General features: G+C 38.1%; 1 protein-coding gene and 1 long non-coding RNA gene across 3 annotated transcripts in view; both read right to left on the bottom strand.

The window, feature by feature from the left end:
• The window catches only part of PKN2 (protein kinase N2), a 66,397-nt gene that overhangs the window by 37,846 nt on the left and 2,169 nt on the right, over nucleotides 1–26,382 (bottom strand). The window contains exon 1 of one of the 2 annotated variants that reach the window (XM_034437158.3): nucleotides 21,672–22,052. The exons of the other annotated variant lie outside the window; for it this stretch is intronic. Within the exon in view, the coding sequence (XP_034293049.1) occupies nucleotides 21,672–21,722 (51 nt within the window). The 5' untranslated portion in view covers nucleotides 21,723–22,052. Of the gene's footprint in view, nucleotides 1–21,671; nucleotides 22,053–26,382 lie in introns of those variants that run through there. 2 annotated transcript variants of the gene reach the window in all.
• Nucleotides 286–14,349, bottom strand: LOC148114647 (uncharacterized). Its single transcript, XR_015733143.1, has 3 exons — nucleotides 14,148–14,349; nucleotides 11,603–11,744; nucleotides 286–356 (listed from the first exon to the last, which is right to left on the bottom strand). It is a non-coding gene; the product is annotated as an uncharacterized LOC148114647 (long non-coding RNA).

Raw genomic sequence — 26,382 nt, 5'->3', positions numbered from 1 at the left:
ATTCCAACTGAATACCAAGGTGTTTCAGTATCTATGTCTAGTAAGTCACATATACATGGACTAACCAAAGATATTTGGTCGCTATTTCTAAATAACCTCAATCATACATAATTAAGTTTACCTATAGTGTTATCTCATTTATATATCACCCCTACAAAGAGAAAAACCATCGTTCTTTTCTAGGAAATTCATCCTTTCACCTTCCTTCTAACTGTGTGAACACATATAGACACTCACAGATAATAAATATGCAGTAGAATGATTGTAAGACATTGGTGAAACTTGCCATATTTTTCAGATGTCAATTATCCATTGGTCCATTTAATACTGATTTTCCACAATGTTCAAAAAACTTCCTGTCAAAACAGATAATTAAACTAAGAACTGAAGTCCAAATCCTAAATAAAAATAAACCACTTTAGAAGCTGGTAGGTAATGAGATCAAATCTGATTAGGAAAAACACGCACATATATAATCTTGTTCTATTATAGGTTACTCACTGGTCTACTTAATAGTAATATGTCACTTGAACCATTACTGTACATGTTTTATATAGCAGGATGTTTTACCATTTGTTGATACTGAAAAAGTATATGATAACATAGAGTTTGAATTACAGAATTGTCTGCAAGACTATGAAGGTTACGTGCTGAATATAAGTGTATATGATGCAGTGTCAGAATTGTGTAAGAATAAATGAAATGCTTAGAGAATGATTCAACAGGCAGCAAGATAAGGATGTATAATATCCCCTTGAGAGTTTAATGTATTTATGGAAAAATGCATAAGGAATGCTTCTGCTGCTGTTTGATGGGTGTTGGTTGGGATTTAAATACATATATACTTTTGTATACAAATGATCTCATGTTGTTAAGATGACAACCCTAAATAATTCTAGCAAATATTATATAGATTATATGGTGCTTGGATTGGAGTACAGATCTGAGCATTTAAATTAATGTTATCAAAGGGAATGGTAATTGAGTTTCACAGGGAAAACTGAGTAAATACTGGAAAATTATATATAAATGATGAAAAAGAAGAGCTATTTGTGCCCCTTGGTAGAATATTTATTTATACAGGGAAATAGATGCAAAATTTTTAAACATACATGCAATGTAAAAAAAAAGTTAATGGATAATGTATGGACTATTGTGAGGAATGAAACTTTGTTGAAAGAAGCATAATGTGTGGTGTGCTTCTGCCCTTTTAAAATATGGAAGTGTGAATTGGGAATGTTAGGTGAAATATAAAAAGAAGCTGAATATTTTGGTAATGGAGTACTTAAAAGAATACATGTGGTAAAATAAGAAGAGATGGGATGAAAAATTAATGGGCACTGAATTAATGTACACTGAATACAAAGCGGAGTGACACATGAAAGAATTTGTTGAGGTAGTTTGATATGGTGAGAATGAATGAGAAATTATAAAACAAATTATAAATATAGTAAATAGCTTAAGAGAAAGGAGAAGACTGAGAAAACAGGAAACTATTTTAGTAGAAAATCATTATTCTTCTGTTATATTCTTTCAAAAGCCGTGGTATTTTCTATCAAGTAGTCTGTAATACTACATTATTTGTAAAATTTTATCTAATGTAACATTTTAACTTTACCCTGACACCGTTGCAATTTTTTGAAGAAAAAGTTGTTTTGTGTGATGAACTGTTCATACTGAAGGTGTAATGGCTTGGACCTCCTGCTGATTCCAACGAAAAGCCTCAAAACTCTCTTCTCACAATTCTGCTACACCCCCTTGCAATTCCAGAGGATTGCCACCTCTGTTATCTCCCACAAGTCACTTTACTCTAGGGGAAACTCTTTTCAGAGCAGCTGGTTTTCCAGTAAGAAAATGGCAGATCCCTTTCAGTCTGAAGAAGGCTGGACAAAAAAATAAAAATAAAAATAAAGAAAAATCATTTTCTGAAGAAGGAACAGCTGCTGTCTATTGAAGGACTTATTTTTTTTCTGATCCACCTGATCTCACATGCCATATATCTCAGTTCATAGAATAAATCAGAATATATGTTACAAGTAGCTTCACTGACACTATCTTGATGTCCAAATTACTAGATCCAGCCTTCTTGCTGCTGGCTTTGAAGATGGGGATTTCCCCTTTTCTGGCTTTCAGCTAACTCTAGAGAAGAAACAGAAAGAGGGAGAAAAAAATTGGAGATTGCCCATGCCAATTGTAAAACCCAAGAGAGGAAACCCACACTCCTGACTGGCTCCTCAGCATCTGATTTAACCATATTTGGTTGTTGCTGTCTCTACTATCTGGATTGAGAGGGTATATGGCTAAGGCTCTGAACTAGACCATGTTCAGTCCATCCTCAGCCTGAAAGCCCATTGACTGACTTTAGTAAGTCACCCTGCCTCAGTACACCTCACTTCATAGTATTAGGAGGAAGGACATATTAACTGATCTTAAGATCATGAATGAAAAGCAGCATATTAATCTAATAAACAAGAATAATACTAGTGAGTTAATTTTTCCTTAACTGCTTCAGTTTCTGAACATATTGAAAATGAATTTTTCCACGTTCAGTTCTGCATTAGTAGAAAATTAAATAACCAGTAACCACAAAGAGAAGGAAGAGGGAATATTGGACTAATGATTTAAAAATTAACAAACTTCCTAAATAAAATATTTACCCCCATTTTGTACAAAATCAGGAAGTGCATTTAAGTAGATCCTAAATGAATTGAACTTTGAATACAAGCATCTTAAGAAAATTTGAGCTTTCTTCCCAATAATTAAGTAAATTCTGCAATAGCCTCCACTCATTCCAATCAGAATAGGCTAGAGTCACCCAGATAAGCATCAGATATGATATTTGGAAAATTTTGTATAATAAAACCAAACAATTTCAAATTTGTTGAGTATATCTTACTATCAGAAGTGGATGCCTGATTATTAAGAAATATAACACCACCCCAAAATTAATAATTTACTTTTCAAATATTGTTAAACCTGCATGGGTAATAAAATATTACACCCACTTGTCCTGTTTAGTAAAGATTAGATCGTGTGGTTTGGAAAAGAACAGATCAAGTGGGAAATGAGATGTCACTTATATAGAGCAGAGCTGTGGGGCTTCTGACCAGGAGGCTGCATTCAGCTCACGGAGCCTCAACCATGATCAGATCACTTACTGCAGAGGTCTTCAAACTTGGCAGCTTTAAGACTTGTGGACTTCAACTCCCAGAATTCTCCACCATAGCTGGCTGGAGAATTCTGGGAGTTGAAGTCCACAGGTCTTAAAGCTGCCAAGTTTGAAGACCTCTGATTTACTGGCATACTGAGAAAAATAGAAGGTTAAGATTTTCCTTTAAGAACAAATCATTTTCTTCTACATTTCATATGCTGTTTATGTGTATAAAATGTTTTATTTTATTGTTACCCATTCAGAGTTGGCAGGGCTGCAGTGGGAAATAAATGTATAAAATATTGGAGAGAAAAAGACAAGCACTTTTTTTCTCTATGCACTGAAAACTAAATAGGCAGAAGGAAAATAAAATTATCCTCATTTGGAGTAAATTATAAATGGTTTGGTTTGCACAGCATATTAAACCATGGGGATTCATAACGTTCCAATCATCATTTAATGTATGCCAAGTTTGAAGCCAACATGTTTTCTGAGAGTTTGTTTCCAACTCAGAATGCATGTTTTGTCCCCAGCTGGAAAAAAATATACATGATTTTGAGTATTCTCAGCATTCTGAGCAATGCCACTGGATGTGTTCTGTGACAATCCAGGTTTTTTCACAGCCTAGTCTATATAGCAGCAGATCCCCGTTATATTCCTGTTCTGATTAGCTAAGATGTGTAATATAAAATTTTGAGAAGGAGCAGTTGTTGCCAGAAAAAAAGTAGACCCTACACAGCTGCATGCCTGCCAGTCCAACTGATAAATTACTTTTTTAAACCCCTTTGCTGTAGGAAAGCTAAGATTGGTGTGGATGGATTATGTTATATTAAGCTTCATTTTGTAGGTAGGTAGTGTGTATCCTACTGAGGTTGTGTACATAGTACTACTAGTATAATATTGGTTTGAGTTGTTAAATTCTGATGCCTACATCTTATTGTTGTAAGGTTAATATTCTCTATGTAATTAAGAAGTACCAGCAGCTAGCAACACTATTATATTATGTGCAGGGAAAAAAATCAGCAGAGAATCACACAAATTATTTTGCTAGGCTTGCACTTGGTAAGCAGCTATAAAAAGAAGATACATATCAAATCTGCTTATATTGCTTAGTAAATGGGAGGTCAGATTAGTGAAAGAGATTATATATATATAAAGATTGCTGAAGTAAATTATTTATTAAAACTGAAATGACAGCTGTCTGATTTTCTGTGATTTCAATGATAAGAGATAGCAACTCATTATAGACACTACCTCACCCTTACTTGTGGTCCTGGCTGAAAAACAAGAAAGTGGCAACTGATCCTAAATTCTCAATGTTTTTTCCCTGGCTAGAGCAGTTGAGTTTTATTCCGCCAAATGTATTGTACAGAAAGTATCAAATGAGACTGTTTTGTTTAAAGCTCAAAATAAATACATTTTCCTTTTTATATTTTTATATTAAAAATCATAAAGTGTGCTTCCCTATGATTATGTGAATTCACATTAAGTGGAAATCAAGGAAGCATCACTGTTTCTTATAGTCCAATGCAGCTGTGAAACCCTGAAAGAGAAGAGAGGCTGCCTACTTCAGGCACCTGATTTCCAGAAAGTTCAAAACAACCAATACATCTTTAACATGAATAATCATAACAATAACACCATTTAGGCCATTGAAGTGAACTCCGTTCTTTGTAGAGAAATACAAATTAAAGCATCCCAGAAAGCTATCTACCTTGAACATATATAATGAGGTGGAACCCACCACCAAGGTAATTGGCACCATTGTCAAACTCCTCTCATTGCTTTTTCCCTAACATTTTGTAAGAATCAGGATTTCTAAAGTTTATATTCACCATTCCATGATCTGTATTTAAGAACAAGAGAAACAAGTCAGCTTGTCCTAGGTAGCATCCATTCAAGTGCTGGAATAGTGCTATCGTGCCACTCCAGGTATCCATTCTCAAACCTCCTTCAATCCTTTTATATGGCTTAGTTTCTAATACTCTGATTAGAATTGTCATTCTTTGCACCCATTCCAATTGGTTAGAATCTTTCTTAAAATGGGGTGCTCAGAACTGAACATAGTTCTTGAAGGGGGTGGGGGCTGACAAAAAAAAAAGAATTATCTTCCATTATTGGGAAAAAAGTTGTTGATGTAGCTCAAAATTGTACTGCTTTTTGAAGCCTCATGACACTTGCTGGTTCATATTAAATGTGCAATTACTCTTCTGCAAGTACTATTACCAAGTCAGATATAACCCATCCTGTAGCTGTATGTTTGATTTTTTATTTCCTAAGTGAAGAATTTGGAACTTGTCTCTGAAATTTGATGTGCTATTTTCAGCCTATTTTGCCAAACTACAAAAATAGTATCGATTTTTATTGCTGCCTTGTCAAGTGTTAATAACCATTCAAGTTTATATTTTGATGAGCATAAATTGCAGTTCTTTATCCAAATCATCAAAATACTGAAGTGTAAAGGATCCAGAACTGATCATTGAGGCACCTGTACTTGATACCTTCCCCCAACTCAATGGATAATTCTTTTGAGAAGAAAGCCCTTTAAGAAGGTTTTTGTCTCCTCTAAATAATATAATATGACAAATGCAGTATATTAAAAACATTGTGGAACTATTTCTCCTGAAAAAGACTCCGAACAACAATATTTAATCAAGAACAACATCCTTGAATACAATGGTCCAATTCATATAGTAATACTAAACATTATGAAAACAATTATTTTGAAATTACTAGAGATTATGGCAGATTTTATTTTTTATTTAGACACACATATAAATTCAGAGAAGGAAAGAGTATTAAATATGTTTATCACCTTGAATTATTTATAAAAATAATAAAGGCAGGATAAAATTAGACACTGAGATTCTATTGCAATTTAAGGAACAAAAATGATTTTTATATAAAAAACACATTCCTTGTTAACAAGGCTTCTTAAACTAGGTTAATTTCAATAGGAACACTTTCTAAATCAAAATTTTCTGGAGAACTAGGGTAGGATAGGTAAAGGTAAAGGTTCCCCTACACACGCGTGCTAGTTGTTTCTGGCTCTAGGGGCGGTGCTCATCTCTGTTTCTAAACTGAAGAGCCAGCGCTGTCTGAAGACGTCTCTATGGTCATGTGGCCGGCATAACTAAATGTCAAAGGCACACGGAGCACTGTTACCTTCCCACCAAAGTAGTCCCTATTTTTCTACTTGCATTTTTACGTGCTTTTGAACTGCTAGGTTTTCAGAAGCTGGGACAAGTAACGGGAGCTCATTCCATTACATGGCACTAGGGATTTGAACCGCTGAGCTGCCGACCTTCTGATCGACAAGCTGAGCATCTTAGCCACTGAGCCACCGCATCCCTCTGTAATTCTATTTCTGCTATTGTTGCATAAGTGGGACTCAGAAACTATTTTTTTTTCTCATCTCAGATTTAAATGCCACCTTGACCTCAAAGGTCCCTTCCAACTCTTATTATTCTGTCAAATATATAATAGTATGTAATACAACATAATATATACATCTATATCACAAAGATATATTCCTAATAACAGAATTCTTTTTGTTTCTTTGTTATCTACAGAAATGTCTGAACTAGAAGGACTGTACTGAACTGGAGAAGCAGCAAATGTATATACCGAGGAAGACTTAATTACAAGTCGTATAGCTAGTTAAGCAAGTTTGCAAGGGAAGTATGTATGACTCAGAATGAAATTTATGCCACTACACAGATCCCATATAAAGTATAGAAATAATAAAGCTCCAAGAGTTCAGATGTTCAATGGACAAACTGTATAATAAGGTTGTGCAACACTTGAATTCAAAAGGAAATCTGTGTTTCCCTGCGTGGGTACATATGTAGCACCTGTTGATAATTTCTTAGCCCAAATTAATCTTTTTTGAAGATCATGTTGCAGTGCATAAGCCTAGAAGAAGATACGGCTTCTTTAAGGAGTTGCTGACAGGTGTCATATGAGAACCTGTATACTCCTAAACTTCCTTTTCCCTTTGAATTTTAAACTCTGAACAGTCTAACAAACACCATGAATCATAGTATAGTATGCATATATATCATTTTCTGAGGCATTTTTTTAACCAAATTTCCTGCCCATGACAATAAAAGCATTCAATTAAGGTCTAGTCAGTTTCAGGCAGCAATCCTAGTGGGCAGAAAGGTTTTATTCAACTAATTAAAGTCACATCATCAATGAGTGGAAACCTCTTATGGACATGGTATAAAAAAGAAAATGAATTTGTGACATGGTTTTGATGTTTGGAAAGAATAGACTATAATAAAGGAATTATCATATAGACTAGAGAATGGAGGACTGATTAGGTTTGCCAACAGGAAGATCAGAAGCCACTTCTTTATTTTACTTACAAACATATTTTGTTTATTTTCTTTGTCTCTTCCTTTCCTTTTTCTTTCTTGCATGTACTTTTTTTTTCTTTGAATGTATTTCTTTAAATAAAAGCTATTGTAAAACCTTTAAATAAAAGCTATTAACCAGGTGAGACGGCAAAAATAAAATTTAAAAAATGCAGAACAATCAAACATAGGACACTATACCATAGAACTTTATCTGAATTGAATGGCAATAGCCAGTGATCTTCCCAATTAGCGACCATTTCATTTCTGATTTAAGGAAAGATTGAGACTGCCAGACAAGAGGAGGGTATACTCAGGGGTGGGCTGCTGGGGGTTCGCAGGGGTTCGGGAAAACCTCTAGCTACAATTCTGTGCAGTTCAGAGAACCCCCAAATCTTGTTCCTGGCTGTCCCCACCCACCCTGCCCCTCCCCTCCCAGGAGTCTCCACGTGGCCTGTTTTGGATGCAGGTAAGTGCAGGGCACGCAGGGAGGCTTGGGGAGGGCAATAAATGGGCCTACAGGAAGTTCGGGAAGGCCGGAAACAGGCTGTTTCCGGCCTCCAGAGGAAATTTTCACCCTCCTGGAGGCTTGAGGAAAGCCTCTGGAGCCCAGGGAGGGCAAAAACGCCCCCTCCCTGCCATGGTGCAGGAGGCCGACTAGGCCACACCCACTCATCAACCAGGCAGAGAACCCCTTGCTAAAATTTTTGAAGCCCACCCCTCGGTGTACTATAAGCCTTCTGAAGCAGATCAGGTCAAAAACAGGCATTACAAAAAATGCTAGTACTCTAATTTATTGATATAGGCTTCTGAATTTTGAAAATTAAGAAATTAACCAGAGTCAAGCCAGGGCAATTTTCATCATCCTCTCCTGTCTTTCTGGGCTAAGCTGATGTTTTTATAATGGCTGCCACTTACTTTCTTCAAAGCTATCTCCATACTGCTCTATGAGTATGTTTTCAAAATAAAGCAATTCAATGAAGACTTCTATACAGAGAAAATCTAACAAAAATTAAATTATTTGGATGGTTACATTTTTTAACTCTGGCACTGTGTCTTCTTTTAGATGTTTTTGCTTCCTAAAAGAGATTTTTAATTAAAAAAAATCTATTAGCTAGGATCTTTTCCTGTAATAAAACAGTACCCTATAATAGGGGATATAGGATTGGGGAGAGGCTTTCCTACTATCTCACATTACTAGGATGTTAGAAGAGCTGAAGATAGAAGATACTGCTACAAAGAAGCAGTGCCAATGTTCCCTTACTGAGCAACTGTCCCCTTAATGAGATTAGATTAGCACACCCTGATAGTTTTCAGGAAGTTTTCAAAAGTTAAGCTCCCCCACCCCCGAGAGTCTTTACTCCTAGTGCGTCATTATTTTTCTCTCTCATTTTCATTTTATTTTTGGATTTTAATTGGATTTTAACTGTTTTAATTGAAATACTGTAACTTTCAAGAGTTGTGAGATGATAGAAATATTGTTAGAAATTGATAGTAATTCAAGGTACTGGTTGTCATCTTTAAAGTCTTTCATGGCTTGGGACCAGGTTATCTGAGGGATTGTCTCTTGCTGGTCACATCTACCCGACCCACCAGAGCAGGGAGACAAGAAATGTTGCAGGTCCCATCCCTTAGGGACATATACCTGGTGGAACCCAGAAGAACAGCCTTCTCTCTGGTGGCTTCCTCTCTCTGGAACATTATTCTCCTAGAGATTAGAATGGCCCCCACTCTAACATTCTTCCAGAAGGCACGGAAGACCTGGTTCTGCCATTGGCCCTGGGGAACGCAGAGAGCGGGATGGAGTCCATTATATGTCTCATGTGATATGTTGTCGCTGGGGTGGGGGGTTATATTATTTTATTAATTTGTTATGTGATTCTTCTCTTTTATTAGTTTTATTGTTTTATATATGAGTTTTTTATTTTCCTGTAAGCCGCCTTGAGTTGCCATGTGCGAATAGGCGGCAATATAAATTTCCTAAAATAAATAAAATAGTAACAAATAGTTGTTACTATCAGTACTACTAGTACTAACATTACCAGTAGAGGTTGGTATAGGTAGTCCTCCCTTAACAACTGCTCTGTTTAGCGACTGTTCTAAGTTATGACAGCTCTGAAAAAGGTACTTTACGACCAGTCCTTTACGTTTGCAGTAGATTTGCAGTGTCCTCGTGGACATGAGGACAAGACTTGGGCTGTTCCAATCTTCACAGCATCCCACTATTATGTAATCACCATTTGAGTGCCTCACATATGGCTTCTGACAAGTACAGTCAATGGAGCAGCCAGCAGTAAAATTGCAAGATGTGGTTGTGTGAAGTTTCAGTTAATGACCATAGGTCAGGGGTCTCAAACTTGCAGCCTCACATCACATTACGTATTGTGACTTTTCCCCTTTGATAAAATGGGGGTGGGCGTGGCCAGCATGTGATGCATTTGGCCCGCGGGCCGCTAGTTTGACACCCCTGCCATAGTTGATTTGCTTAATACTGTAACTGACATGGGCCAAAACTTAGATGCTGACCATGAGCTTGAAGAAAATACTCCAGCAGAACTTGTAAAAAATCAGGCTCAGGAAACACAAAGCCAAAAATCACACAAGGCTGATCAAAAACAGGCATCACCTGGACAGCCAGAGTGTCAGATGAGAATGATGTAAGGTCTCCCAGCCCCCATACCCAGCCAGTAGAAAGAAGAACAGAGACGAGACTTCTCTATTTTTTGCCAAGGCTTTTTGCCAAGCAAGGGAAGAAGTCTCTTGATCAGCAACAGCTGGCCGCAGCCTGATTTAAAGGCAGCCTTATCCCAAATTCCTTTGCTTAAAACAACTGTATGTTCTCTGGTGGACGTGTGATAATTTGGGTAGATTCTGCCTGTAAAATTCTGATCTCTGAACTGGTTGAAAAATCTGATCCAGCTCTTGGAACCTTGGACTGATTTTGGACTATTCTTCTGCAAATTCTTGTTAAAAAGCTAATTATTCAAGCAAGTGTCCGTCAAAGACTCTGTTTTGGCTTGCATTGTTTTGTTATCTCTTTGACCTTGAATAAACTGTGAACTATCCCAGCAAATATTGTGAGTTAGTATTTGAAACCAAAGGAAGGATGATGGCAGAAGTGTGGTTATAAGTTTGTTGCAGTCATTATGATGTCTTACTTAAGAATGGAGTTGCCAATCCCAATTATGGTCATTAAGTGATGAGTACCTGTATTAAATTACCTACTGGGTTGAATATTTCAGAAAAATATGACCATCAATTATAACAGATCACAATCAGCAGCTCCAGGTATAACTCAATATGAATTGTAACTGAAATTGTACCATTAGATCTTTCTGCAAATTAATACAATCTTACAATTCCTCAATCACTAACCTGTTAACTAAAGAAGGGATGGGGTGGGGGTTGGAAATATGTCATAACTCATTCTCTATGATTTTCTGTTCTCACATTATCTAAACATATTAAGCATTTGCCTAACAATGTCAAAAATTTAAATCATTATAGCTTTCCATGAATAAATACATTAATATATAAAAACCATTATTTTAATCTTTAATAATTTAAGAAATGAATCCATTAATTTTATTTCTTATCCTATTTATTCTAAAAATGTAAAAAAAAGGAATAAACTATTAAATATAAAATACACCAAGTGCTTTGCAATTTGGGATATACATGAGTGTGGGATGGAAAAATAATTACTTCATACATTGAATAAGCCACAACCAAATGGGTTCACCCAAAACAATGAACCTAAAACCTGCTTTACAAATCATATAGCTTAGTGCAATGTGTGTGAATCTAGCCATTATCTTGCACAATTTAAGCAATCAGAAGAGACAGTGGTCAACTAGAAAGGATTTGTTCACATATTCCTGTAAGAATCTAGTGTTGTGGACCAAGATTCTTATTTCGGAGTTTGTTGAATCAATGGTTTTTAAAGATAAATTACCACATTCTCACCGGAAAAATAATGAATCAATTCTCCCAAATATTCCATTTTATATTCATATGTTTAATGTTTCAAGTCACAATCAGAAGAGTAATACCAATCTCTAGATATCAGTACTAAATATTTAGGTGTGCTCACCTGGGATATTTTCAGTCCTACCTCAGCAATGCATCAGATAAACTGGATACCCTTAAATGATTTGTTCCTGCTTATTATGATTTTATTATTTTTTAGGAGGTCAAATCCTGGGCAAGAATCTGTTTTGTTGATCACACTTATCCTATGCAAAAAAGGTACAATCTGTTATTTTCATAGGAAGAGCGGGAGAATGTTTATGAGCTAAGTGCACCACAATGTATCAATGAAATGAGATACAAGTAATGTATCTAACAATTGTATCAATGAAGTTCAAAATAATCCTTCCTAAATGTCATATCCATAGATCAGGAACACTAAGAACACCTCATAAATCCCTGTATCTTTACATCTGTTGGTAATTAGGAGAAAGTAAGGTTTGGTTAGGAAGCTGGCCAAATATGACCAATTTGCTCATAATTTATCACCAAAGATTTCAACAGGGTTCTCAGCTCCAGCCTCCTGAATTGCAGATAGGGAAGAGTGTCTGGTAATATCTCATCCATTACATTACCCCTTTAATCATCTTACCATACACTAGAGTCCCCTTACACTGAGAGATAGCCAGGCCACCAGTTTTTTATTTCCTTGTGTTCTCCTTATCTTTGCAAAACATGCTCCAAACCACTCATTAATGGACACTAATGTTAGCCCATTTGGAACCTAAAATGATTATATACTAGAAATATTTTTAAAATTTTCTTATTCATAATAACATATATGTAAAACATTTGATCCATGTTGAAGGAATATGAAGTTTTCTCAACTCAAATAATGTTGTAGAAACCTAACAGGAAGTATAGAATTTATTTGTATGTTAAGTATAAACCAACTTGCCTTTTCTCTTTAAAATTTATGTTCTGAGGCACTTTAGATATTTGCAGAGAGATATGTCAGTTATATCATTTACTTTTTCCAGTTTTTCTCCCCAAATAGGTTACTATTAATCATTTCATTTCTTTACATGAAGCAAACAAGCTTAACTAGCTCAGCTCTGAAGGTTTTATGACTAAATATAAATAATAAATAATGTTTGATTTTAGTCATTTGGCTGTCACCTTAAAACTCTTCTACAGATAAAAACACATATATGTACGAAGCTTGTAGTGAGAAAATATTGACTGACTGATACAGAACTACATAGATTTTTGGCTTGGACAAATTCAGGTATGGATATAAATAAACTCCCTTAAATTATAAAAAAAATATGTAAATAATAGTTTTGATTCGAGATATCTTCTAAATTGGACAGTTAGAACTATTTCCTTTATCTTCTCCACAAGCTGTTCCAGAAGGAGCCCTGAGTTTTAGGCACCAGTGGAGAATGCATATAGGCTGCCTTAAAGTGGAGACAGAATCAGCAAAACCTAATTCTACAATCAAATTTATACTTGTTGATTTCAATTACACAGCTACAACATGACAGAAAGAGAAAACAGGTCTCTCTCAAATCTTTAACTAGTTTAGTAAACCATATTAATTTCACTTTACCTGATGTGGTTATTGTTTACCAATCATTACAAATACCTAATAAACGTGGGACACTTAAGTCTGAAATTGGCAAATAAATTTAGCTTATATACAGAGAACTGGACAGTACTGACCAGTCCTGGAACTGATGTTTACATTTTGTTTTAATGAATTTAAAAACTTCCTTCTTTTCAAGGAAGCAGAAGGGGATGATTTTCATGGGTTTTTCATTGAATGTGCAATCCTATCCCTATACTACTATCCATTCCTATAGAACTTCTGGAGCAGATATTCAGAAACACAAGGGGATGATAAATATAAATTAAATTTTCTCTCATCGCAACAGCACAAGGAGAGATCCCTCTAGAATAGCTGCTCCTGCCAATAGTGTGTTAAGTGGAATCTAAGTTATGGGACAGTATTTATAGTCTTAACCAATGATATTTTCAAGAATCTACAGTAAATGCTTCCAAGAAACTTTCTATTGTAATGTTCATTCACAATCTTTATATTTAAAACAGCTCATTGTTAATACTTTGCATTTAAAATTCATGGTGTCAGAAACAAATGAAAATAGGTAAATTTTTACCGTTAAAAAGAAATGATGAAAAATCTAGCTGATAAAAGTATCTGGAGCTTTCCAATCACAAAACAGTAAGAGACAATTACCATATTGGGTTTAAGATTCAATTTACCAAACAAACAAACTTTGCTATCAAAGAAAACATGTCTCCATTAAAGGAGATTACAGAGCTCTCTACATGGGCAATGATTCAAGAACTACAGCAGTAGTCTGGCATGCTTGATTTACACTACTCTTACATTTCCAGGGCTGCTTCTAACTTTAGAGTACATCAAACGTCAATATAAGTTTCTAAATATCAGATTCTATAAATAGCTTGTCATACATTAAAAATAGTTAACCAAGAACTAATATTAAATATACATAAATTGCCTTTTATTTCCTTAACCTTTCTATAATGGTCTTATTTAGTATGCCATCATCTATCTATCTATAATAATTGCAAGAACTTCATTTTATTATTTAAAAAAAAAAACTCTTATGATTTGGGCTCACCAATCATTTTTTTCTTAGTTGTTAAAAGCAGCCGTTCTTATTTCCAACATGATATATACATGTTAGACAGTGAGAGGAAGAATCTCCTTATTCACAATCCATCTTTAATCAATCATGACAGTCGGGGTCTACATATCTCTGTCGTCTTCAATAGATTTGTGCCTGTTCAATCCTTTTTCATGTAGGACCAAAACGAATACTCCTAAGGTATTTTTTAAAAGTGGTGGAAAATGTAAGTTTTAATAAACCAAGATGCACTCTAGCATGAAAGAAACTACCAGAAGAAAAAGTGAGGACAAATAATTATGATAGATATGGGTCTCTCATAATTCGCTAGTTTCACATTATTTTTTCTTTGAAAAATAAAATAGCCAAATAATAAAAGGGAAGTAAATTTGATGATGATTAAAATGTGATGCCATAACTGCCAAATAGTGTAATAAATGTTATTTCAATACATGCTGGATTTCAGAAATAAAGAAGCCAGCCCATCTTTTTAAAAATAATTATCCCTACAGTCATGTGTTTTGCAGCAGTATTTCACTATCCACTTAAATATTGTACACACTCCCAACACAATATGCATTTAGCAAAGTTTGTATATATCCAACATTTGAATGAATAGTATCTATATCAAAAGCAACATGGATAACAATGAGCAAGTTTTTCACTCCTACTGGAATTTCCAAAATAACACTGAATGCAACTATTGCAAGATATTACACAAAATGTACTATATATAGCTTAATTGTCTACACAATTTACAGGCTTATAAATAAGGTTCACACTGACAGAAACTTAAACATTCAGATGCTTGATAAATAAACAATAAATAGAAATAAAAATGTATGTACCTTTCCTGTAATTAAAGTGTATGGAGAGAAAATGTCCACATTCAACTGCAACTCATTTTTGTCATACAAACAAGTCTTAGCACTCAAATAATATTTGGGGTGGTGGGAAGAAGATTGCACTCATCCTAAAGCTATGGCTCCTGGGCCAGATATGGTTCCCTGAGAGCAATTAATCCGGCCCGCGCCACGGGAACACATGGCTGCACCGCCCACATCACCCCACCCACACGCTAGGCCCCACTCTTAAGGCTGAGTGCAAACCTCAGTAGAGCGGTGCAAGCCACACAAATTGGAACTGGAAGGTAAGACCAAGAGCTCCCAGCGCTCAGCCAAACGGCTGCCTGGGGGTGGGGAGGTTCAGCTGCCTTTCGGGCCTACATCTCTCCTTCTGCATGGCCTCTGGGTGGGACTGTAGTAGTTACAGGACTGGCCGGTTGGTCAACCTGAAGCAGCTCCTCCACCCGGGTGCACCGGCCTGCCATGGAGGCAGCCTCCTCCCTGGCAGGCCGGTGCACCCAGGTGGAGGAGCTGCTCTGGGATGACCAATGGGCCACTCCTGTGAGTGAGACTACTACAGCTCTGGAATATGGAACTGGCCGTGGCGGGGCTGGAAATCTCTGCCCTGGGATGGTGCGTGCAATATGCAACTTTGGAAATACGGAAAAAGGAGCGCAGCCCTCGCCATCGGGAATGAAATAATGGTGCTGTTGCGGCAGCGGGTGAGGGGGCGGCGCAAGCGGGCAGAAGCGGCGGTTGCGATGGCTGGAACCTGCAGGAGCAAAGCACTACTTTCATTTGCGCAGCAACAGCATTCTGCCTAGGTATATTTGTGCCAGCCGGTGGCGCAACACAGCCTTCGTCTCCTGCCGCTTGGGACTTGAAGCGGTAAACGGTGTCTGGTTTGGGGAGCAGCCAGATTTTGCTCTCCATTGTGGACGCCAGATTGGCCCCCTGCAAGCTCTCGTTTCTCGAGGAACCCAGCCAAAGTTTCCCACACCGCTTTTGAACCTGGCTGGTGCAAATATACCGAGGCGAATGCTGGTGCCGTGCAAGTTCAAGTAGGGCTTCGCTCCCGCACTTCTTCCGACCCTTGTTGGTGCTCTGTGCACCTCGGTCTCTCAGGGAGATGCTTGACTTCTTCTCAGTCCCAAGACACTGGTTGGCCCATGAGATGAGAGAGAGAGAAAGAGACAGAGAATGAGAGAGAGAGAGAATTAGAATGAGACACAGAATAAAAGAGAAAGAGTCAGAATGAAAGAAAAAGAATGAGAGGGAGAATGAGAGAGAGAGAGAGAGAGAGAGAGAGAGAGAAAGAGACAGAGAGAATCAGAGAGAGTGTGAGAGAGAGAATGAGAGACAGAGAAAGAGACAGAATGAAAGAGAGAATGAGAGAGAGAGAGAATCAGAATGAGAGAGAGAGTGTGTGGGGGGAGAGAGAGAAAGAGAGTGGGGGGGAGAGAGAAAGATAAAATGAGAAAGAAAGGGGAGAGGGAGAGGGAGAGGGAGGGAGGGAGGGAGGGAGGGAGGGAGGGAGGGAGAGAGAGAGAGAGAGAGAGAGAGAGAGAGAGAGAGAGAGAGAGAGAGAGAGAGAGAGAGAGCCTAAAGGACCCCATCCCGTCACTGGGAGTCCAGGTGCTTCAGCAAGCAGCGCGCTGGATTCGGATTAGTGGTCCGCGGAATTTAAAATTATGAACTTGGTGGTCCCCGAGGTCCAAAAGATTGGGGACCCGTGTTTTAAATGACAATTAACCTTCAAATAGTCAAAGCACAAAACAATAACAATTTATAATAGAAATTATTTAAAACTTAATTGAACCAGTAAGATAACTTTATTTCATGAACTACTAATCAAAATTAACAATTTGTTTCTCCACTTTTTTGTATGTTATCCTTTTCTCCTTTTTCAGAACTTTGGACATGAATATTATGATTTTTTTCATGAGCTACTTTGTGCTTTTTTTATAAAAATGATATATATTTAAGGAATTTCAATTGAGAAATGAAAAATTACAAACAGGAACTCTACCCACCCATTACTAAATTTGATGTGTAGACTCTTTAATAATCTCTCCCTCAAAAATGGACAGCAGAAAAGGCCCTGTTGAATTCTGTTTCTCAGCTACTGAATTAAATTTTGCTTTCACAGAGGGATTACAATTTATGTGTAAGAGGTAAATGCTGATAGAATCTTTATTGCTGTTTACATTTGGTTTGGAGGTTTGCTATGCATATTAGAAGAACAAAACTCTATTTGCAGAATATCTCTTTTTAGATCAGGGTTATACTCTGGATCAGGATATGAAATTCTTGAGCCCGGAATTCCCAAGCCCAAGTGAAGATGAACAGCAGAGTGCATGTGAATGCTGCTACTAGCTCTCAGTCGAACAACTTCTAATGCTAGAAGTTAGAATGATTCTAGAAGCTAGAATGGTTATACTTACGATAAATCTTATCATTGTTACCTCCAAGTTTACATTGTTGGACAAGAAAGCAAACTGTTGCTACTGATCATTTGCAGTGCTTCTTGGCTGATGACCAGCCACCTTTGCAGTGAGTTTGCTATGATCAACTCTTTTGGATTTCCCATTTATGGAAAAAAAAAACCAATCAAAATGTTGACACATAGATTAAGTGAGGATGAAGCTACTTAGGAAAAAAACCCACTAATTTTGTTGCGATTGAGGAATAGAGAAGGTGCTGATAAGCTCAGGGGCATGCAAGGCAGTGAGAAATGTTACAATGGAACATCAGAAGCTGGGAACAGAGGCTATTTCAATCTGAGAATCAGTAACATTAATTCATTATCCAAGTGAATATGATTGCCAAAGTATCTCACCATTTTCTAAGAAAAATTTAATAGATAATAAATAACAAATAACAACCCTTTCCAGATATACTGAGACTTTTTTTGTGTGTGCCTTCAAATCAGTGATCAGTAATCAAGTCATTAATTTCTGACTACTTCTCTTGGACTAATCCCTGCAGTTTTCCTGGCAATTTTCAGAACTGGTTTGTCACTGCTGTCTTCCTAAGGGTAAGAAAAAATGACTGGCCCAAGGTTGTCCAGCTAGCTTTGAGTTTAAGGCAAGACTAGAACTCAGAGTCTCCTGGTTTCTAGTCTGGTGCTTTAACCACTATATCAAAGTAGCTCATATTGGGATTTCTGCTTGCAGAATTTATAGCCAACAGGGATTATTGCCCCTTTACAGCTACCGGTACTATGTTGTACTTTGAAAGTGAAAAGCACTATCAAACCTTCCCCATATGTACAACTATTGAACTATGCATTAAGAAGTGGCCACATTAAGACACAAACACTCCTTTTTCTCAGCTAGCAAGAATAGCAGTAACCATTTCTGTACTTTTTACCACTTGAAAAAATTAGACTTTATTATTATGATAATTTCTAAAAGCAAATTATTTTTTCTAAAATCTAGTAAATTAAGCAAACATTACAGAATTACTATTAATTCTATTTTTCAATGGGGGCAAAATCATTCCTTAGCTCATCAAAATGTTTAGGAATCTCAGTGACCATATGCATGGAACTTTTGCTTATTCTCTGAGTTTCCATTCATTTTTATATTCTGAGGTAGTATGTGTAAAATACCATCTAATTCAACAACTGCTTAATTTTCACATGAAATATTTTTAATTGTTCCATATGGCATGGTATTGGAATGGAAAATAAACCAGACAAATGGTTTTTTTTTAAAAAATTGCCCTTAAATAGAAAAAAGCTGGTATCTATCACAACATGGAGTAGTAAAGTATATACAACAACATCTAACGTTTGTTTAGAGTAGGTTGACAGGTTAGAGAACATCATAATAATTTCTTCACACCCTAGGGCAATGACTATATTTCAGTTTTCAGCCTAATCTTTGCCTTTCTATTATTTGCCCATTATAGGGTATTATTAACCATGGCCAAACATTTCATGAGTATAAAAGTAGTTCTCAACTTACAACAATTTATTTAGTGACTGTTCAAAGTTACAATGGCACTGAAAAAAATGACTTATGATCATTTTTCAGAGTTACATCCTTTGCAGCATCCCCATGGTCATGTGATGAAAATGCAGATGCTGGTAACTGGCTCATATTTATGACAGTTGCTGTGTGCCAAGATCATGGAATCACCTTTTATGACTTTTTAAGAAGCAAAGCCAATGGGGAAGGCAGATTCACTTAACAGCCGGGTTACTAACTTCACAATTGCAGCGATTCACTTAACAACTGTGATGAGAAAGGTCATAAAATGGGGCAAAACTCACTTAACAAATGTCTCACTTAACAACAGAAATGTTGGACTCAGTTGTGATCTTAAGTCAAGGACTACCTGTATTTTAAACACTAAACATTTTTAAAGGTGTACACAAAGCAAAGTATTTTTTGTTTTGAGCATGAAATAAATTTTATCATATTCTCAAAATTCTGCTGTACCTTTCCAAATTAGCAGAAGCAAAAGCTGGAACATTTTTGTTCTTCCATATTTTGGTCAAAACAACACTTAAAAGAATTTTTTGGGACAAATAGAGCAAGGTTGATATGAATTGCCCCGTCTTCTCCCTCCCCCAGCAGCTCCCCACATAACATGTGCTACCCAACAGACACCCATTTTTGCAAGCCTTCTCCATTTTTCTGTTTCACAACCCCAAAATATTTTGACCATCTTTGCACCCATCTCTAGAGCAAATAGACACCTGCTTTCATTTCATATCTTGGCCCAATCATGTTTCAGTTTAAACGGTTTGTTTAACCATGATACAGTTTTTTTATCATAAACTTTTAGGACAATTATTGAATCTGAAGAATTATTCAGATTATTAATGAAATCTGTAATAAACTTAAGTTTTACAGTTGGTAAAAAATCAAGCTTCCTAAATCAACAGCATTAAATCAATGCTGTTCTGAGCACTAAGGTATCATCAGCTAGGAATAAATTTATTAAATTTGTATGCCACCCATCTCTGTACCTATTCTGGGCAGCTTACAAAACCATGTAATTTGAATTGTTGATATATATTCAGTTGGTTTACAAAACTTGTAAAATTTCCACAACAGTTTGTCTCAGTTGATACTGTGCAAGAAACAGGGGATGCTGCCACAACTCTGAAAATGTTTACCAGAAAACTGCTGCAAAATCTAAACAAGAACATACTGTTGCACATTTGTGTCCTGCCTACAGGCAATTAATTGGTCTCTGTAAGAAAAGAATGAAGGACCAGATCAGGTTTTTTGGGGGTTTGATCTAGAACAGCTCTTCTTATATTCCTAAATTAGGAGATGCAAGTTAAACAATTGCTCTAATCATTTCCCGTTCATTGCTTAGCTATTAGATCAGCTTTTCCCTAACTGGTGGTTTCTGGATGCATTGGATTGCAACTCCATCATGCCCAGCCAATATACTACTTGCTAAGTAATCAAGAGGGCTGAAACCCAACATATATGTTGTTATGCCTTCTTTTCCTCAAACAGGCAAGATAATGCGACACTCAACATTTTTAAAGTGGGTAGGGGAGGACAAAGTAACAACTGTGGGTACCAAAATCCAGCACAGATTTCTACCATTTCCATCCTTAAGAATCCTTCAAGCCCAAACTAAACTGGAAAGAAAGTACGAGTGGGGTGGGAAAAGAGGATTTTTTTTTAACATGAGAAGTTTTACTTTCAATTAAAAGCAACGAGGAAAAAAGAAAGGCGGGGAGAAGGACTCCAGGGGTCTTCTAGGCCAGGCAATCAGCGAGGCAAAGGCTAGTCCCGTAAAGGAGATTAAAATCGGGGACGGGAGGGTGGTGCGCCAACCAGGCGAGAAAGGGGGCCTGGAGGGGGCGGCTCCACCTCCCCAGTCAGGAATTGAAGAAGATGGGGAGGGTGGGAAGGAGGGAAGCAACTTTTTTGAGTAGGAGAAGGAAAGGTAGGAAAGGTAGGAAAGAAGGAAGGAAGGAAAGAAGAAAAGATGCAACTTTTTCGACTGGAGGGAAGGAAGGAACTTTTTTGACTAGGAGAGGGAAGGAAGGAAGGGAAGAAGAAAGAAAAGCAAGTTTTTTGACTGGAGGGAGGGAAGGAAAGAAGAAAGGAAGGAATTTTTTGACTGGAGGGAAGGAAGGAACTTTTTTGACTAGGAGAGGAAAGAAGGAAGGGAAGAAGAAAGAAAAGCAAGTTTTTTGACTGGAGGGAGGGAAGGAAGGAAGGAAGGAAGTTCTTTGACTGGAGGGAAGGAAGGAAGAAAGGAAGGATTTTTTTTAACTGGAGGGAAGGAAGGAACTTTTCTGACTGGGAGAGGGAAGAAGGAAGGGAAGAAGAAAGAAAAGCAAGTTTTTTGACTGGAGGAAGAGAGGGAAGGAAGGAAAGAAGGAAGGAATTTTTTTACTGGAGGGAAGGAAGGAACTTTTTTGACTAGGAGACGGAAGGAAGGAAGGGAAGAAGAAAGGAAGCAAGTTTTTTGACTGGAGGGAGGGAAGGAAGGAAGGAAGGAAGGGAAGAAGAAAGAAAAACAAGTTTTTTGACTAGGAGAGGGAAGGAAGGAAGGAATTTTTTTGACTGGAGGGAGGGAAGGAAGGAAGAAGGGAAGGAAAATAGGAACGGAAGGGAAGGAAGGGAGCGAGGGGACCTGCCCTCTCCCCACCCCCCCACCCACCCCCTCCATTCCAATTTCTTTTCTCTACCTGCTGCAGCTCCGTGAAGAAAATCTCCCTCTCCGCCGCGTTGGACGCCATTGCTATTGGGTCTGGGCTTCGCACCTGGACACCGCCGCCGGGGAGGCGGGTCTGGGCCAGGACGGGGGGTGGGTGGGGGTGGGGGTGAGGAGGGCGGCCCTGGCTCGGAGCCTCGGCCGGCCGGAGGAGCAGAGAGCCACGAGTGTGCGTGTGTGTTTGGGTGGGGGTGTTAACCCCCTCGACTCAGATTCCCATGAGGGAAAGGAGGGGGGGGGAGTTTCACGTCGGGACGGGCGTCGCGCTCGCTCCCGCCCACCGCCCGCGCGGCCCTCCCGTTTTTTTCCTCCCGCCCACCACGCGCCCGGCTCCTCCTCCTCTCCTCACCCCCCCCCCAAGCTTTGGGCGCCGCCGCCGCTCCTTGTCGCGCCCTTTGGTTGTCACCCTGCCGCAAAAGCAGGAGTGCTTTGCGGCTCCTTGAATCAGGTGACCGGCCGGGGTTGTTGGCGGGGGGGGGGGCTAAGGAGGAGGACGCAAATCCTCCTGCAGGCTGGGCAAAATCCTGGGTTCTTCCCTTTTATCGGGGAAGGTCGGGCGAGGAGGCAGCGATTTTCTCCACCCCCCATTTCTCTTTTAAATCACAACCCGTAGACACTTTTTTCTTTCCCTTTCCCCATCATTAGGCAGTAAAAGAGGGGATTGTGCCATATTAGAGGTCATGTTAGGCATCTTAAGCAGTAAAATCTCAAACCACCAGACGCCAGCCTAAAGTTTACTTTAGGTTTTTTGACTCTTTGCTGCCATGTAATCCAGAGTTTTAGATATGTTAAGCCAAAGTAATATGAACAGTAGCGCTTTAAAGGTTAAACACTTTTTCTTTTCCCCTATTAATTCAAATGATGAATTTTAAATTTGTCTTAAAAACATTAGGGTTGTTTAAATTGTCACGGGCCAAATTATTTAATCAGATTTTATACTGTTTTTAAATTTTGTAATTTATGTGTTTTATCTGGCTGTTCACCACCCTGAGTCCTGTGGGAGTAGGGTGGTATATAAATCTAATAAAATAAAATAAAAAAAGAGGAGCCTATTCATCTTTTATTTATTTATCAAATTTGTATTATCTGCCCATCTCACCAAAAGTAACTGGGCAGCACACAACAATCATAAAAAAAGAAAGAAACCACAGGTATAAAAGCAACAGATGCAACACCTATATATATATATATATTAAAAACTACCGGTACATTAAGAAATAAATATTATAAAGACAATGAGCCAGTTTGGTGTAGTGGTTAAGGTGCTGGCCTAGAGAGGAGATAGTGTCAGCTGGATGACTTTGGGCCGGTTATTCTCTCAGCCCAATTTACCTCACAGGGATGTGAGGGAAATCATAATCATAAGTTTATTTTGTCAAGGATATATAAGATAACAGGTAAAAGTATAAACATAATTTGAATACATGAAAAGAGTAAGTAAAAAGGAATATTAGGATGTTGCATGTGTTCACTGCCTTGAGTTATTTGTAGAATAGAATGAAAACTCGCTTTAAATGTACACTAATTGGCACATTCAAATGAAATTTCATTGCATTCAGCTCTCAAAAGAAAACCATTATGCATATACCCACATACCCACACATATGACACAAAGAAACAACCCAAGTCTAGTTCGAATGTATACTTATACATGGTGAAAAAAAAAGAATCCTGTAAGAGGGATGGCATAAGGAACAAAGCTGTTACAGAATCTAGTAGTCATGCTGGGAGGCTTCAAAGTGATACTTTGAAGCCTCCCAGAGGGGAGCAACAGAAACAGACCATGAAGTGTGTCTGTGAAGTCTCCAACAATGCTTTGAGCTCTAAGCACATAGTACTTATAAGCAATATTCTGATTAACTGGAAGCAAGCTTCTTAAAATCTTCTCGGCTATCCTTACCACTCTCTGTATGGACCTTCTATCAGAGGGCATTGCTACCACCAAACCAAACAGTGAGGCAGTTTGTTAAAATGCTCTCAATCGTGCCTCTGTAAAAAGTGGCCAGGACAGAAGGAGAAAGATTGCTCTCCTCTTCCGATACAGGAAATGCAAATGCTAGTTTGCACGCATCACTAAAGATAACGTATGAAGAGATCAAGTCAGATTGTTAGTTATCTCTACTCTATCAGCTACTTAATATTATAAAAATAATAAAGGCAAGATATATATAAATTGAAAACTAAAGTCTTATGTGCCTATTCATTATTGCCCACTGCTATTAGATTAGCTGGCACAAAAGTATAGGTTGCTCCATAAAGCAATTTGCTCCTGGCCTGTAAAATGTCCAAAAGAAGAGCATGAGTCCAATCCTCCTGCTGAGTGCAGAAATCCAAATTAAAGTATCCCAGGCACATAACTGTCTAGCTCCTAGCTGAACACGTCCACAGAAGAAGAACCATGTACATCGCCGGGTATCTGATTCTACTGTCAAACTCCTCTTAATTTTGCCTAACAATGTTTTGTCTAACATTCAACCAGAATTTTTGTTCCTTAACTGTATTATTCAATGTCCTGTACCCTTGATGTGGTAGATACAACATTCTTTCCATAATGTGGAAATTATATTTCCGTTGATGTAGCTTAAAATGTTATTTGTTTTGCATCTACATCAGTGGTGGGTTGCCCCCAGTTAGGAGCAGTTCTATAGAACCGGTAGTAAAACCGTCGGGAGGCTCTACCCACCAACCCCAACGTCATCAGGAAGCTTCTGCACATGCGCAGAAGCACGTGCGTGCAGCCCTGTTGCAAACCAGTAGTAAAGGTAAGTAGAACCCACCCCTGATCTACATCCCACTGTAGACTCATACTCAAGTTTGTAGTCAACTACTACTGTATTGCAATATTTTTTTCACATGGACTAGCCCAGTGGTCAAATTCAAAAATTTTTTACTACCGGTTCTGTGGGCGTGGCTTGGTGGGCGTGGTGTGGTGGGCATGGCAGGGGAAGGATACTGCAAAATCTCCATTCTACCCCACTTCAGGAGAAGGATACTGCAAAATCTCCATTCCCACCCCACTCCAGGGGAATGATACTGCAAAATCCCCATTCCCTCCCCACTCCTGGGGTAAGGATATTGCAAAATCTCCATTCCCTCCCCACTCTGGGGCCAGCCAGAGGTGGTATTTGCCAGTTCTCCGAACTGCTCAAAATTTCCACTACCAATTCTCTGAACTACTCAAAATTTCCGCTACCGGTTCTCCAGTACCTGTCAGAACCTGCTGGATTTCACCCCTGGACTAGCCCTAAACCAAATACGATTGGCTGATTATATGCCATCTCTGCATCTCCCCACTATCTTGTTTGTTTGTTTGTTTGTGTATTGTTTCTAAATTCTACGTTGTAAGGTAATAAAAGGTTAACTTCAGTCCAGCAATCAAGTAAGCAATATCCCAATCAAGAAACTGCCAAAGAGCCATCAGTAAACAGCCCAACCAAAGACTTTCTAAACCACCCCCACCCACACAGACAGGCAAGACACCAGAATATAAATTGACAGCAAATAGGACTCCTTAATAGCACTGATGATGTTACTTAGTTAGGGTAATGAAATGTCTGCAAGAAAACAAGCAAGCTCAGAGAGCACCAAGGACCCCTTGTTTCTAAATTGCTTAAATAGATCAATTGAAATAGATCACTCAGAATAGAGCTGGAAGGGACCTTGGAGGCCTTTTAGTCCAGCCCCCTGCTCAAGCAGGAGATCCTATACCCGTGATGGCGAACCTATGGCACACATGCCTGAGCTAGCACGCAGAGCCCTCTCTGTTGGCAAGTGCACTTTTGGCCCAGGTCAGATCTCTGTGGCGTTTCTTTCGTGAGCTTCTGTTTCCCTGCAAACGACGAAACAAACTCACGAAAGAAAAAGATCTTACCTCTTACCACATTGCCGGTGTTGGGATGCCCCACTTTCTGCTCGCCAGATGGTCTTCAGGTCTCTGCTGCACATGCGCACATGAAAGCACATGCACGTATGCCGTCCGTGCACATGTTTACACACACATGCGCGTGCACCTTTCAGTTTGGGCATGAGTGCACGGTTTGGGCACTCGGTATCTAAAAGGTTCACCATCACCGTCCTATACCATTTCAGACAAGTGACTGTCCAATCTCTTCTTAAAAACCTCCCGTGATTAAACACCCAAAACAACTGATCCAGAATCCAGAAATAGATCCAGAAGATCTGTAAAGTCATTTTCTTTCTTTCTTTCTTTTTTTAAAAAAAAGCTAAATCCTTTCTTTTTGCTTTTAGAGAATAGTTTCCATTCTAGGAAAATTCTAGATCCTGTAAATATTATTCTATATTTGAAATAAAAGTGAGCTGCAGTCAGAATTTATGACTAATTCATGATCCTCTTTAGAGTGATTTTTTTCCCTAACATTGAACATTAAGGACACAGCCATTTACAACCAATCATTTTACCGCTGTTGGTTAACCTAATTTGAATTTAAAGAGTCTATTACCATTTTTAAAGGAAAAAATAAACATAAAGTACAGTCTCTATTTCTTCTTTAAAAAGAATAATTAATGTTATTGAGAGCTTTGTTATATCAGTTTGCATTACTGAGTAAGCCCAATAATCATGTTATTTTATCATGGAAAAAAAAAAACAAAATTTCAAATTCTATCAAATGGTTTGTTAGCCCAAAGAGCACTTTCTAGGAACAAAGACCTTTCTAAAATGCAAT

This window comes from Pantherophis guttatus, chromosome 3, assembly GCF_059756535.1.
Source record: "Pantherophis guttatus breed Tessera chromosome 3, ASM5975653v1, whole genome shotgun sequence".
Classification (NCBI taxonomy): Eukaryota; Metazoa; Chordata; class Lepidosauria; order Squamata; family Colubridae; genus Pantherophis; species Pantherophis guttatus.
This window is presented reverse-complemented; position numbering and strand designations above follow the sequence as displayed.